The sequence below is a fragment of the Manacus candei genome, unplaced genomic scaffold, assembly GCF_025592945.1.
Source record: "Manacus candei isolate 608988 ecotype Guabito, Panama unplaced genomic scaffold, ASM2559294v1 h1tg000018l, whole genome shotgun sequence".
Classification (NCBI taxonomy): Eukaryota; Metazoa; Chordata; class Aves; order Passeriformes; family Pipridae; genus Manacus; species Manacus candei.
Window position 1 is genome coordinate 17,568,204 of NW_026138066.1, and position 16,328 is coordinate 17,584,531.

The window sequence follows — 16,328 nt, forward strand, 5'->3', positions numbered from 1 at the left end:
GCTCATCCTGACGCATGTGGAACCACAAAAGATGTTAAGCCCCACCACAAGCAAACCCTTGTGCCACCGAACTCACACTGTTATACTCAAGTCACCCTGTTAGTCTCAGGCTGATCTTCAGAGAGAAACTGGGAACAGAACCCAGATACTCTTAATCTGATAAGAGCTGAAGCATCTGTGCTGCTAAAAAGGTATGTGCTGCAAGACAGTCACCATTATTGTTTAATAGTATGGTGTCTATGACACATAGTTTAGTCTAATTTTGCCATGTAGGTAGAGCAGTGCACACAGATACTGTTAAGCAGTTCATATAATACCAGAAACACAGAGCAGAAAAAAAGCAAAGCCAACACACTCATCTGATGACTCCAGGTTTTTTCAGTTCATGAACCATCTGGGAGCAGGCTGTAATTTTCTGCAATTTGATTATTATAATTTGATTATTATTTTATATCGGCAAATGTATTTGTCCTGCCTTCCTATCTACTCATGCACACATATAACACCATATACAACCATGTAAATATGTATATATAACATATAAAATGTATAAAATAGAATTCCTCTTCAGTATCTTGTTCATCAGCAGACTGCTGTGCTGGCTTGAAGAGCGTTTGCCAGCATTGATTGGAAGCACAGGTCAGAGGGTCAGCTTCTATCCTCTGATCAGATAAGTGCAAGTCCTAGCATGGGATTTCTGAGGACCAAAAAGCCCTCCCTCCAAGAACAATACAAACAAAAGAATAAGCATTGCCCAATGAGGACAGTTACAGAATGAAGTGCAAGTAAATAAAGATTTCCTGTGTCATTTCGGAGAGCTCTTCTCATTGGTAGGAGCCCTGGAAATCTGGGGACAAGGCAGCATACCCACAGCTTTTCTCCCCATAGAGGATGGGGGGAAAAGCAACCAACAGGGGCCAGATCTGTCCTTCCCACTGTTATGCTGTGCTGCAGCCAGGCAGACACCATGTGCAGGGCACCTGGAGCCAAGGAGAAAGCAAAGGGTGATGCTAAGAATAACTGCCTTGCATGGAGCTGCTGGGTCAGGACAGCAACGTGCCACTCTTTGCTCGAGGCTCCAAGCAGAGATCTGCCCCTTCACATTCGCCTTTTCTGTGTCCTAACTCGGGAATAAACTTGTTTTGTTACGACAGCCACAGAAAACCAAGTCGCAAAGGGCGCCGAAGGAGCGAGGAGCGCAGGTATTTCATTTGAGGCAACACGCACAGACCATACCCTGCGATATTCAACCAGCTCCGCATAAAGCTCAGGGGAAATATGCAGAGAAACAACAATGCTTTGCATTTCTATAGTGCTTGCCTTTGGCAGCTCTCTGGGAGCTTGCAAACATTAATGAATTCACAGAGGCAGAGATTCAGAGAATATAAAGGCCAGAAGGGACTTTAGATCATCCAGTCTGACCTTCTGCGTATTGCACGCTACTTGGAAATCGTGTGGAAAAGAACCACAAACATTATTTGAGGGTGGCAGAAAATGCCTTCCTGTGAAAGGCTTAAAGAGCTCAATCTGTTTAGCTTATGAAACAGAAATTAAAGAAGTTATCCTGCAGAAAGACCAACAGCGAGTGTTTACATGCAGCTAAGTCGAATCTTCCAGAAAGGCGTCTACCTTTGATTTAAAAAATACTCAAGAAAGGGAAAAATCCTGTTTCCCTTCATTCCTTACTACAGTAACTATTCATGCTCACTGTTAGCATTCATGCTTACTAACTAATTTGAGCTTATTTGGTTTTCATCACATTTTTTGTTATGCTTCTCTTCCCTAGATTAAAAAAATAAACCCTCAGTAGCCAGCACCTCTCCCTGTGAAGGCACTTTATGCTCTAAATCCAATCATCTCTCAGTCTTCTTTTAGGTAAAAAAAGCAGATTGAGTTCACTAAGTCTTTTGCCTGCAAAGCATTTCCTCACCTCTGGAACAACACTGTAGCCTATTGTCACACTGTTTACAGTTTTTCCTCCTCCTTTTAGAAGTATTCTTCTCATCCATGAATATCTGTGCTCTGTATTGTACATACGACATGATTTTGCCATAAAATAATAAATATTATCTTTCCCCACTCCTGCCCACCAAACAATGTCTCACAGCCCACTCACTAGGCTGTGTGAACATTGTTCCTACTTTAAAGGTGGAGTCATACGGAAATACTAGGGCAAACCCCTAACTAGTAATTTTGAGGAAGCCAGATTATGGATAACTGGTTCTGATCCCACTCATAGCCACCTTTATAGTAGTATAAATTCACTGCATTCTATACAAGAGCCTCCAGATTTATGCAATTCTTAGCAAGAGAAAATCTAGCCCTTTATTTAAGAGGATGGTCCCCTTCAAGCATTCTCCACTTTTTTAATCCACTCAGGCCCTCATATGGTTGTTTTTCACATCTCTCCTACTGGACATACATGTTTTTGATTCCCCAATTATTATTTCTCTCTCCTCCTTATTTTCATCCTCTTGTGACTGATCATTCCCTTTTCAGTGAGTGCCTCTGACCAGCTGCTTTTCAGATTCTCCCTTCTCTGCTCTGCTCTGCTCAGCTGCCACAAAACACACCAGCCCCCAAATCCCCACCTGGTTTCTAAGGGCTTGTTGTCATAAGCTGGGGTTTCTCTACTCACAATTCTTTAATTTGCAATACCTAAATCAATCAAGAGAAACCAACACACTGCCAAAGGCTGAGAGAAGGGTTTAGATCAGCCCTACGTTCTGGCCTTCCAGAATCTGAGGTAAAAAGACAAATGGGTTTAAGCTGGAGCTTGAGAAGTCTGTAAGAAGGAGGTGGTGCCTTGAATAGAAAGAGCTGGGTAAAGATGCGTTACCCCAACAGATAGAAACCCCCTTCTAATTTTCCACTCTAAATATTTTCATTGCCTATCTCTACTACACTATCTGCATACAACCTTGTGCTTTAGTTTAAATGTTTCCTCCAAGATGCATTTATTACAGCAAACCTATCCACTTTGGCTTGGTTGCATGTGGTTAAACAAGCTGGGTGCTTCCAGGTTCCTCTCACAAAGTCAGACTTCCCTTTCCTCTCATCATCTTTTCATCCTGTCTGTTCCTGTGTCAGCCTGTACTCCTTGGACCAAAGCTGTAACACAAACTAGAGGGGAGGTTTCACAGGGCTTTGGGTAGGAGTGCCAATGCATTTCCCTACTGGGAAAACATCCCTAAGTACTTTCTAGAACAGCGTTTGCTTTGTCCACAACTGCATCACACTTTCACTCACCACCATGCCACCATCCCAGCATTTTTTTCCTGAGCTTTCTCAGGATATGTTTACCTAATGAGTCTACCCAGCTGCCTTTCAGCAAGAATCTCAGGACACATCTTGGCAGATGACAAAGGTTCCCTGAATGTTATGTGGGCAGCAGGGAGCAATACAGCTTACACTGAGGATCCTCACTGAGTCTTGGCAAAATTGGCCCAACAGTTCCCAGAAGACAAGGACTGCCTCTAGTCCTGCTTGCTGTGCTCTCTGCCAGATCTCACAGAGTTCCCAGCTTACAGAAGATTTCTATTATTAGTTGTCAAGCATATGACCTTGTCTGTCGCACTACTGAAATTCATTCTGTTTCTAGTACTCCTGCCAAGGTCAAATAAGGCTTTCTCTATGATATCCTGGACCTTCCCTGCACTAGCAATGCCTTCTAGTGTTGAATTATCAGGATACTTCCTCACTATCTATAGCTATAGGGTCTGAGGTTAATATTAGCAAAGGCTAATCCCATGGGCGAGCACGGGGAGTGTAACAAGTAACCTTTTGCTAGACTTTGATAGGTGTTCTTGCTGCTTCTGTCTTCCCTGATTAACTTCTCCCTCCCTGCCTCTCACAACTCCTCCGCCTTTCTTATCTTCTCCAGTTTAACTAATTGTTTCTTGTGTGGCACTGTATCAAGTGCTTTACTGAAACACAGAGATGAGGCCTTTGAAATTTCTTTTGCCTTCCACAAAAACAATCATCTGAAAGAAAGCTATTGGGTTAGTCTGGTATGATCCAGCATTGATAACCCTTTTCCCCAACTGCTTGATAATAATTATACTTTCCTTCAAGATCTCCTCTAAAGTGCTACAAACATTAGAGAGGTCACACTCAAAGGCCTGACAAACTTATTTCTCACCCTTCCTTAATCCTAACTGCTGAATTTTCACTTTTCCAGGCTGCATGGAGTCACCACTGTGGGCAGAGTTGAAAAAAGCCCTCTGCTATAAGCCTGTGTTTCCACGTGCCAGCGCTCCCAGGGCCAGAGAGCACCCAGGCCCAGCACTGTGAGTGCACTAAGCAGCTTGAGCTGCTTATTCATGGTAGTCAGCTTGTTTCTTTCCCCAAGGACGACATTTCTGTCTTTATCAATAACTTGGGCACAGCGTTCTCTTTGGTTTTGGCTCAAGCTATAGACTCCTTGATCTCCACTGCACTCTTATTGCCAGAAGTGGCCCTACTTCTTCTTTTTTTTTTTTTTTCTTTTCAAATAGCTGAAGGATCTTCTGCTCTTTGTTTTAACTTGCTTTGCAAGGTCTAACTTAGCTTGATTTGTAAGCAATCTGCATTTTATCCCCATATTTCCTGACCCCTAAAAGGGGGCAGGGCAGGTCAAGGCAGGGCAGGGGCAAGGCAGGGCAAGGCAATCTTCTTTGCTGTCTGTTCTTTTTCCATTCCACACAGGCTCTCTGCAGGGCCAGTGTAAGCAGCCTAAGCAGTTGCCTGTGGTGGCAGACAGATGGAGGGCAAGAGAATCGGGCTCTTTACAGAAATGAGGGCTTCACACCGTCCCCAAAAGCTCAACTGCTCCCTCCCCACACTCCAGACTTTGCACTGCTGCCTGTGAAAGCAGTGCAGAGAGCCAGCAGCAGAACACCCTCCACACACTCTGGGCAGCAGTGTAGTCCACACCTTGCCTATCTGCTGCACACACAACCTCTCTTCTCTGCCTCTGCACTGCCGTGGGAAAGCCTGGAACTCCCCATGGCTTCCAGACAAGGGCTCTCCCATATGCAGAAGCAGGATGCCTACCTTCTGCTCTTTCCTTCCCTCTCCTCTCACATGCTCCCTGCCTCAGCATCCAACACTGGGCCCATACACACTGCAAACCACCTTGCCCTCAGCCCCTCCACAGCTCCCAGTGGGCAATGAAGAGCTGTTGATAGTCCTCACACAGCACAAGGACAGGGAGAAAGGGAATGGCTGTCAGTACAGCCTCTGCATGGTGCATCCAGGGACAGTGCAGTGCAAGAGCACTAGGGAGGAACATGAAATATTTCTGGGACTCTTCATGTGATAAAGCTCTAAGCAAATTGGTCCAGCTTCACAGTTGACCCTGCTTTGAGCAGAAGGGTGGCTAGAGACCTCCAGAGGTGCCTTCTGACCAGAATTATCCTGAGATCCTATGAGTGGGGTTTCTGCATCCCAGCGAGGGAAAGGAAGAGAAGAAAAAGGTCTTGCGGGGGGAAAGAGATGGCAGTCAGAGTCCCTTAACATAGGCTTATGGTGGGGAGATTTGTGCCTTAGGTGATAGGTAGGGCAGAAGAAGAATAATTCAGGTTGAGTTTGGTGGTAAAAAGAATGTATCTTAGGAGTAGACTGGAGCTTTACTCAGATCTGCTAAGTTTCTGTGGTTCTCACCCTGCAAAACTTGTCTGCTTGTGCCTTGGCTGAACTTCAGCTAAACCATCTTACCAGACATTTCCTATAACCTCCTCTGCTGTGATATTTGCCACCTTCATCCCTACATCTACAGACTGCTTATGTTCGCATTTACGATCACATATGCTTGTGTGATCCTTTTCAGCATCTCCTCACGTGACTTTGCTCCTCTGGTGAGCTGTAGGTCCTAATACAGCTCATGACATGAGCTCATTATACCTGTGCTAAGGCTGCAGTCCTTGCATGGACAACTCTGCTTTACTCCATGGACTTTAGATGCACAGACACAGGCTGTTGGGGGGACAGGTGTGAGCAAGGTAAAGTGCTGTCCTTGAATTCACACAGGGATTTAGGTGTGGACCCTGCTTGGTCAGAGGTGTCAGTGCCACTTGCTTGACATCTGGATCTCTGCACAGCTCCAAATGGAAGATCCTGGACTGTTTGTGCCCCTCACACTTTGTCAGTCCCCCAAACACTCAGTGTATGTTGGCAGACCCTGCACAGTGGGTAAAATTCCACGTCCACAGGGATTAATCACGGCCATGCCCGTGTGCACACACAGAAAACACGTGTGAGCATGTAGCCCCACCACAGACAGAATTAAGTGCAAATCACTCCGTGGGTATAAATATCTGTGCACATCCCTAATCAGACATTCAGACAGGTATCCCAAGCCACGCACTGCAGAGAAACTGTTTATGTATATAAATACACACAGGTATGCACAAATCCCCTAAAACATTGTGCATCTACACATACTCCACTTGCAGTGTGCTCCCTCGGGGCCACGTGGCCCTGGGCAGAGATACAGGTCCCTGCTGATGCTGGCTATGTAGGAGTTAATGGGAGAGAGGCTGGGAAGGAAATTAAAAGTAAAAAAAGTTGAAAGCCCAGCACATGATTCTTCTCCTATCACATCTGTGAATCCTGGAGCGCAAGAGTAATTGTCTGCAATGAGTCAGACCAAAAGGCACAAGGAAATGGTTGCTATGGCAACCCGTGCACTGCTCTAATTCGGCTCAGAATTAAAATGATATCAAATAATTTGCAAGCAAAGGGAACATGGCAAAGGCGCCGGGTGCCAATCTAAAAAATCCAGCTATATGCAAGTCTCTCCTGAGCTGGTGTCAAGGGCTCTTTTCCCTTCAAGAGTGACAACCATGGCAATCAGAGGAGCTGGAGAGGCAGTGGTGACGGATAACCTCAGGCTAGAAGATTTCTGCTATGCACAGGCAAGAACAGGGACCTGGGCTGGAGCTCCAGCCTGGAACAGGCTGCAGGACTGAGAGAGGCCTCACCAGACCCCACAAGAGAAACCCCCAATTTGTTTTGGTGTCCCATTGAGGAAATTCTCTGAAAGGGCTGGTGAGGGCAGGGCCTGGGCACAGGCACAAGGGGCTCAGTCACTTAGTGCTCTTTTCCCAGGAAGTGGTACAGTGTGCAAACTCTGGCACTCAGCAGGGACTAGAAGGAAATATTTATTCTACAGAATTGGCTACTCTCTTCACTTGTTCCCCAGAAAAGGACTCCTCCCAAGGCAAAAGGAAATGTCTGCACACACAGGGAGGAGGCATCACTCCTGTACTGAAGATCTTACAGCCTGTGCAGACAGCGGATACACCATGGAAGAAACGGAAATTGCTAAGGTCCAGCCAGGGTGAACAGAAAACTATGGAAGATATCTCACATGCCTATTTTTTAGCATTCTTTTGAGGATAAAATCATCTTATTTTCCCCTCTTGTTGCCAGCTACTGTCTATGCATGGAGACATCTATTTGGAGTTCTGTAGGTAGATGCTTGCTCTTTCTGCCTGTTCATTGTCATGGCTGGAGGATAACCAGCTCTGAACAGGGAACCATGTGGCCCCAGAACCTACACCAAACCTCAGTGAAAGGCAAAGTTTGTAATATCAGAGCCAGTGCAAAACAATGCAACCACCTCACTTTTGTCTGGCTCATAGATCAGCTTGTGTCTGCCCCAGAAACACCCCGAAAAGCAGCCTGTATGCTTACAGGTCTCTCCCCCAAGGCTCAGTACAGAAGCAGAACTCAATGGATGGCAGGTAGATGAGTAAATGAAGGGTGCAAGAAACACTGGTCTTGGCACTCCACTGGCACCATGTAATGTGGATACTGTGGCCCATGAACTACTGGCTCTACCCTCAGACCAGCCAAAGGTGCCCCAGACAGGTATCTTGAGAGGTGGAGAAGGCACAGCTGCTGTTGGCACTAAAATCATCAGCATTTCTGCCTTGCAGTGCCCCAACACTTCCTATGACTCAGTGCCAGGGCACGGCCCCTTCAGATGTCTCTCATTTTGTCAGATCAAAGGGATGAGTGAGAAACTGCTTGTGCTTCAGAGATTGCCAGAAGGGGCTGACATCAGACAGAAACCAAACATAGCAGGTGATGGGCTAAAAATGAGTTGAGTCTTCCTTCTTTTTATCCATCCTACCACTGGATGCGGGGGGACCGTGATTTCCATAAAGGCACCTGGTGATGCCTCAAGAGCTGACAGAAGTCTCTGCACTGGGACAACTTAGGCACAACCTTCAGCATCAAAAGAGGGACAGCATTCCTTCTGAATACTGCAGCACACACTCAAGAGGTCGGCTGCCCTCAAGTTTTGTATGGGTAACTTTCTGCTGGTTTCTGAACCAGACTAGTGAAATAAATTTAATTCTCTAGCTAAGATGCAGCTATTCCAATGTAAAATATGCTTAGGCTATTATAGCTTATTTCCATGCCTCTTAGCAGCTTCTATGGAAGCAACTGTCACTTTCTAGAGAGAAGGTTGAAATGTTTTATCCATCCAAGCAACAAAACTGTAGGAATATAGAATTGTGTGTAGATTAGTTTGAAAAGATGCCACAGCAACAGAACTGCTGAAAAAGCCACCTGCAGCTCCTGTCCCTGCTTGCTGGTGACAGACAGCAGGTATCCAAAATTGGGGACCAAGGAAGAGACATCACGCTGGCCAGGAATTGCTTTTCAAATGAAGAGCTTCTGTCAGAATGACAGAGGTGGAATATTAACCAGTGGTAAAATGGCAAAATAACTTCCCATTATCTATTTGTCAGACTGATTGTTTTCAAATACCTCTGAAAAAACCCATAAGTTTGTTTTTTTTTAATCTGCTCCTGCTGTGAGTACAGAGGTCTTCCAAAAATACTGGTCTTAATAACTCAGTGTCCCAAAACTCCCTCTTTAGAATAGAGACAATATTTCTCTTCTCTGGCCCTTGTTTGAGCTTGCCTAGAGCTCTCCCCAAATACATCTGTATATACCGTTGGTGTCAGGGGATAATGATTTCACCGTGTTCCAATCACTGCTGCTAAGAACAGTAACTTTCAATATCAACAGAGGAGCTAAGTGTTGTAGAAAATGAACCTGCATCTCCCAAGTGCCCATTTGGATCGTTTTTATTGGGCACCATGGAGCCTTTGCATGCCCCATTGTCCGTTTCCCATCCCTGAAACATGACAACCATGGTCAGGAACCTAATGGAAAGAAACCTCTACCTGCCCCTGCTGGGACTGGCAGCCAGCTGACAGCCACGTAAGTCGAACAGCAAGAAGGTCAGGCAATGAAAGAGACGTCACACACAGCCCAGAGTGACAGCTGAACTGGGCACACTCCAGCAGTTTCACCGGGGCTTTAAATCACTAAAAGCTTCTGTCAGCAACTACATGTGATTTCTGCCTTGCACCCCGAGGACCAGGAAGCCCCGGGCTACTGACTCACGGGAGGGAGCAGATGACAGTGCTATCTGGGGCAGGACATGGCTTGGGGAGAGTGCCATCACCATGCCTTATTTCTCATTTCCAACAACGTTAGTGTGCGTGAAAGGTTCTGGACTGACATCCCAGTAGAATAGTTGCCTTCTCGTTAATTATAATTAATCATCCAGGCTTTACTTAATGTTTGCATAATGCTTTGAAGTGGCAAAGCACAACATAGCAGGTAGACATTATTAATTCCAAGAAACGGGTATCTAGTCAAGCCAGGGGTAGGTTTCCCTGTGTGGCTTCCCACCCAAGAGGCCACACCACCTCAGCTCACACAAGTGGACTCTGCCTTGGCTCCATCACGTCCTCCAAGAAATTTGCACAGACCCTTTGTGCACTCACCTTGTGCCCCAGGATTGGCCCATGGGGGAAGGAGAGGGATGAGTGAAAAGGGGAAAGGGTAGAGCAGGGCAGAGGACACTGCTTTTCTCTCCTGAATTTGGCCACCTCCCCACCTGTCCTTGTGTGGAGTAGCATCTCTAAAGGCAAGAGAAGCAACCTTGACATCCCTCAAATACATTCTGGGATTTCTCAGTGAGCTAAACCAGATTGAAATGGGAGTAAGGAGGCCCTTGTATTCCCTCCTCCATCCCTTCTCTCAGCCCTCTAGACTGGCTACTCTCTAATCCCATCTGACTGCTCCCTCACTCCCTGACAGCACCCAGACCTGTGTCATCTGCCTGGAGATTTGATTTTACCAGTTTGCCTTACTCTGCCTTGGCTGGGGACTGACATTCATCTGCCAGAAGAAAAGGGGCCCAACACTCCAGCACTGACGTTCTCCCCACGGGGACACTGAGGGTGCTCCCTCCCCACGGGCATGGCTGTAAATCCTGGAGCCTAATTTTTCACTGCATGCATAGTGAACATTTCAAAGTGCTTACAAATCCCCTCCAGCACCATCAAGTCAAACAAGTGACAGTAATGATCACTGGCAGAATGACAGGCCAGTTCATACCACTTGTTCTTTTATAGGGGCACTTAAAAAGTCTCTGTTGTTTCCCTTCTATAGAACTGTGACTGCATTTATTCAGAAACTACAAGTCTACCCAGATATTTAGCTTTCTGGGAACAAGTTCTGGGTACCAAACTTCTGCTAGTATCATAATCCTAAATGAATACAGCATCAATCCCACTGAGGGCTGATGCCATCAGAATAACAATAATAATAATAACAATCTGCATTCCATTCTGCTCTGATTGCTTCTTGTTGTGTCTCCCCTTCCTTTACCTCTCTCCTGTATTCAGGATGGTATTGCAGCACAGCCCAGCATCATTTGAACTGGAGACTGCTGTAGGATGAAGTCCCCTAGAATCAGGATCTAGCCACTCAGAATATTAGTGTGAGGGGAGATGAAGTGAGACCTACATCCTTACTCTCAAAGCTGACATCCTCAATAAAAAATAGTATTTCAATAAGTAGTGTGATCATAATTATTGTCCTTTTTTTTTAATGACTTCTAGTATGAAAGACTCAGATGATGAACCTGGTCACTGCTGGAAACAAAGCAAAGGGTAATATAGATATAATACCTTTTTCCTCTTTGAAACCCCCAAAGCATGGTGTAAGCTGACACCCAAACCAGAAGATGGGTCATATCTCAACAAACCCTGGCACTCCTGCTGAAGTCAAGGGGGGGATGAAGGACTTTGGACCCTTTGGGAGAAAGTAATTGTCTGGATGCTGTCATTGAGCCCACACCATGGATGAAAGACGGGTCGTTTTCATCAAAGCATAAGAAACCAGGAATGAAGAACACACACCATGTGTGAGAACAGAAGATGCTTGTGGTCAGGTCACCAAATGGGCCTTTAGTGACAGAGACCATGGTACCTTTAAGGGACAAAAACAACTGAAAATTCATTTCTGTGTCTCAACTTCTGTGGTTGCCAGTGAGAACACTGGTTTGTTCGGTATCATTTCCATAAATGACAGATTTTCTACCTTACTGTTGTTGTTTTAACATGATTTGTTTCCCTATCCTCTGCTGTTCTTTCCACCTTCTGCAAAGGATCCTGCCCCTTCACAGCATGTCCACACAGACAGTCAATTCAGTGTGCAGCATAAGTGAGTGGGTGGAAATCTCCACAGGGGTTGTGAAAAGTGCTGCTGACAGAAGAGAAATGGCTCTGTCAGGGGCAGATCCTCCTGCCACTTGTTCTTGCTCCAGTGCTTCCACCAAGAAGTTTCCTTCCCTGTATTTATGCTGAGTGCCAGATGAACTGCTGCTGTGCCTCTGCTCTAACTCACAGGTCAGGAAAGGGAAGCAAAAAGACCATGAAAAACACATGGTCTTTTTTTTAAAATATTTTTTGTCCTCCTTAATTACTGTTTAGAAAAACACTCCAGTGCTACACAGGGACCCTTGGTACAGCTTCAATGCTCTTTTCTTTCTCTGCTGGGTATAACAGTGCCAGCTAGTATCAGTTTGGGGAGCAGTTTCTATGATCCAAGCACCTATTAACGTGAACTTTGCTGAAACCATCTCTATTTTACAGGTATCTCTGGACAGACATCATAACAATTTTCTGATTTTGGGCTTAACGTGGTGGTTTATTAGTGAAAAGTGCTATTGCATAACACCCTTCCTTCAGCTTATAAGTACTTTCTTAATGCCTGGGTGATATTTAAAGAGTACCACTCTCAGCTAGAACTTACTGGAAGCCTGGAAATTAAGGAACACTTGATCAGATGAAGTTAAATTGCCACAGTTTCACTGACTAGTAGTAGTGTTGAAGATCATTCCCTGCATACTACCCAGCCTAGGCAAAAGCAATATCAGGCTCTGTGATCTGAAGGTATCTGCTGTATGACCTTCTCTCTACTGGAGATATATATATACACACATAACTATATATAACTATAAGAAAGTTGTTGTTTGGTATCTATTCCATCAGTCATTCCTTCCACCATACAAAGCTCCATTAACACTAACCATTCTTTCACAAGAAGCTTTGCATCACAGAGTATTTCTGGTGATAATTACTCCATTACCTGTTCCATCAACCTCTTCCCTTGGTCAACACTTCCAGGTTCTAAAAAAAACTTGGGGTAAGAGCTACATCTTCTCTTACCCCAATACTCCTATGCCGAGCATTTAAGTTGGGTATGACACCAGTGTTATTGATTTATGTTGATTTTTCTTTGTTAAATGGGTGCTCTGTTTCACTTGTGAGTTTACTGTACTTCCATAAAGGCTGAAGCAATTAATACAGAAAATGGTAAATCTTCAAAAGCTTTGGGGTTCTGCTAGAAATAATGTGCTGTACGAATTTTCCAAAAGTAGATGCAGAGTCTAGTGAAGGTCTGCCAAAAAGGAGTTTAAAGCTCAGATACAACAATAACTTTGGCAATCTATAGGTCTGAGTTGGAGATCTAGCAACACATCCATTCCACCAGCAAAACTTCGTTTCTCAGCTGAGACAACAGTGGAGATGCACAGACATGATGCTTTTCCAAAGCCAAAAGTGTCTCCTGCAAAGAGTTTTAAACCTGCACAGACTTCTCAACCTACTTGTGCTCCAGAGAAAGAGTCTCAATCCACAAATTCACCAGCACTGACAATGGGAAGTTTCCTTTCAAACAGCCAGTTCCCCTTTCAGAAGCCTGTCAGCCATTCAGTACCTGCTCTATTATTCTCTGTTGAGCCTAGTTTTCAACATCACAGTCTATTGTGGCTCCCATCACTTCCCTTGAATGACAAGCTAAGAGCTCTCAGCTCCCACACTCCATACAAAAATGCAACCGTTTCATTCAAGATAAAAAGAGGCACCAGAATGTCCTACCTGCAGCAATCCCCATCTTCCCATCCACAGACACGGACACAGCCGTGCTCACGGTCACCACTTGTGGTAGGTCACCTCCCTCTGCCAAGACACAAACACAGCAGGCTTGGTTAGCTCACCACCAGAGAGGAGCAAAATGCAGCAGGAGCAGCTTGCTCACACATTTTCTCATCCAGGACAGTGTGTACACATGTATCAACTCTAGAACATCCCAGAGTTTCGAGGACTACATCTTTCAAGACACATAAGCAATGTAATGGGCTATGAGTAGATTTTAATTTTTTTTGCCTTTTTTTTTTTGCCTTTTAGATGATGTCTCATGATAAAAGGAGCATCCTCAGCATAAAAGAAGTGTACAAGGCCAGGCTGGATGGGGTTCAGAGCAATCTGGTCTAGTGGAAGGTGTCTCTGCAGGAGACACACCACCAAGCAGGGTGAGTGGAACTAGATGATCTTTCAGCCTCAAATATTCCATGATTCTAAGATAAAATGTAAAGGATTGGCCTCCTCGATTTTGGACATGTAGAGCCTCTCTTAGACCAGAAAGTTGTTCTGCTTAATGCACCATCTAAACTCTGTAGACAGAGGAGAAACAGGACAGGTAATTCTGACAACACTTGCACAGTAAAGGCTGGGCTTATGTCTAGCTCAGTTACCCAAGCCAGACCAGCACCACAAACTGCAGAGGCAGACAAAGCACTCCCAGGTACTTCCAGGGTGCACTCCATTTTAGAAATAAAGTCCTCTGGGACTTCAAACTGTTATGCCCCAGGGTCTCCTGATTATCTTTGAGCTGCTGTTTTAAGCATCCTGTAAGTCCTGTGTCACATCTGCCAGCCCTGTGCAGATCTCTCAGCTCCCACAGGGCATTTAAAATAACATGGCTGGATAGGCTTAAGCAACTGAACCCAACCTCCTCTGCCTGTGTTACTGCAGTTGTTTCAGTCTGCAGTTGTCCATGTGGCAGATCCCATTTCTGTATTTTTTTTTTTTAAATTATTAGATTAGCTTCAGCTGGGGCACCTCTTCTGGAACTGCCAGGGGACAGTTTAATGGTCAGTATGATCGATCTGGTCTGCAGCTGATTCCCTCCTTGCATGCTGCATGGAAATCTCTTGCTTAGACAGATGCATCAGGGATTCTTTCTTTCCAACAGCTCCAGCATTTGCTACTGCTTTCATCGTTCTAGGTGGTACCCAGTGCGTCCAGAGCACAATTCAGATTATACCACAGTTTAGCCTGGAGGCTCTCACTGTTTTTTGATTTTTGGACCAAAGCCACATTAACCTGCTCAAGGGTGTCAGAAATAGGAAAACCCTCATGAAACACTACCCAGCCAACTTATGCTCACATGCCTTGGGCATGATCCTGCCTTTATGGTGAATCCCAAATGTCTTGTTCTTCCTCAGATGGGACAAAGAAGCAAAATACATCTAGTGTCTCTGGAAAAAAAAAATATCTCGTCCAACACACGAGAGATCTGGGCTGCAAGAACAGTTCTACTTGACATGCAGAGGGTTCCCTGATATCTTTTTATCTCTGGGACTTTTGGACTCTGGAAGGAGGTGCCCTGGATAAAGTATTCTGATGACCTGCAGCCATTCCCTGCTGGTTTCCTCCCCAGCAGGGAGCTTTTGGGGCTTTTCCTTCTTGTATGATTAGAATTCCATCAGCCATGAAAACCCCTTGTCACTGGGCAGGGAGTTGTGGAAAACATGAAAAGGGGACTTCAGCATCCAACAGAATTTAATAAGAAACTGGGTGGCCTATTTTGGCTAAAAGGTGGGGCAACCCTGCTTCATTGGATGTCAAGGAAGGGCCTGGACTTTGCTTTACAGTGAACCCCTGTGGCTCAGAAGCACTGAGTATTATTTCCTGGCTCTTTCCAGGCATATTGTGTGATCTCATGGATCACAGTCCCTCTAAACCCAGCTGCTCATCCCTAAAGAGACTTCTAATCTCCCTTACAGTTTAGGGCACAAGGCCTTCAGGGTCATATACTACTTCTTACAATGTGCCTGCAGGGTTTCCAGGTGAATGGGGTTCTGGACTTGATTGAAGCTTCTGACCATTAGCCATGTAAAACAAAAACTAGTGGCAGCTACGTGTTTTCTGTCTTTATGCATAACTACCCATGACTTCTAAGAAAGCCACAGCAAACCACAACCCCAGTGTTAAGCCAAGAGTGACTGCTGTGGGTAAAGGCTGCCCTAGGAACTCCCACAGGGTGTCACTGCCCGGTTTTCTAACCCACGCTCTACTCCAAAGAGCAAATGTTGTGACATGCAGGGGAGTAAAAGGTCCTTCCTGCCTTCTCTCCCCCTCTCTCCACACTTGACTTTTAAGTGATATTTAAGGGTGCTGGGCAGAGAGAGGCTTTTCTGAGAGGTTTCAAGTATTTTCTCATTCCATCCCTCCCGCTTTACATCCTGGTTCATCTCTTGCCTTCGAGCCTGGTTTTCTTCACTTTGCTACTTGCTTTCCCACCCACCAGCCTCCCACCACTGCACCACAAAAAGCTTTAACAGCTAAAGTGCCGAGCTCCATGACAGAAATGGAGAGCTAGGGGCCAGGGAGGAGCACAGAGGGGATTTCTGCTTTCTGTGTAGGAGTCTCACATGAATATTTTGTTTTGTTTGTTTCTTTTTAGGCTCTTCTGCTCTCTTCCAGCCTTTAAGGAGGTCCTGGCTGGCCCTGCATACTCACAGGAACCAACACCCTAAGCAACAGACATTGAAAAGCTACTCCTTGTTTTCCTCTAGTGTTTGAACTTCTTTATTTATGCTATATTCTAGTAGGAAGGATGCAGGGCACCAATGCTGTGGAAAAGCTTTTTCCCCACCCTTTTCCTCTGCCATCTTCCATATCAAACCCATCCATTCCTGCCATGAAAAGTGGTGATGGAAAAAATGACACCCTCTAAACTTAGACTTCCTGACTGAGTGCTGATGGTCCCTCATCCGTGCCAGCTGCTACTGTCATCCAGTATGGCTGATGTTCCCTCCCAAGCCTGGCCACACCTATGTGTCTCATTCCTTCTGCAACGCCTTGCCTGTTCCCTTCTCACCTTTCATGTGTTCTCCAGCTCCA

The 16,328-nt window shown here is 45.3% G+C and overlaps 1 protein-coding gene across 1 annotated transcript in view; it reads right to left on the reverse strand.

Moving 5' to 3' along the window:
• Nucleotides 1–16,328, reverse strand: part of CACNA2D4 (calcium voltage-gated channel auxiliary subunit alpha2delta 4) — a 123,267-nt gene that overhangs the window by 49,092 nt on the left and 57,847 nt on the right. The window contains exon 26 of the mRNA XM_051784926.1: nt 13,239–13,319. Within this exon, the coding sequence (XP_051640886.1) occupies nt 13,239–13,319 (81 nt within the window). The remainder of the gene's footprint in view (nt 1–13,238; nt 13,320–16,328) is intronic.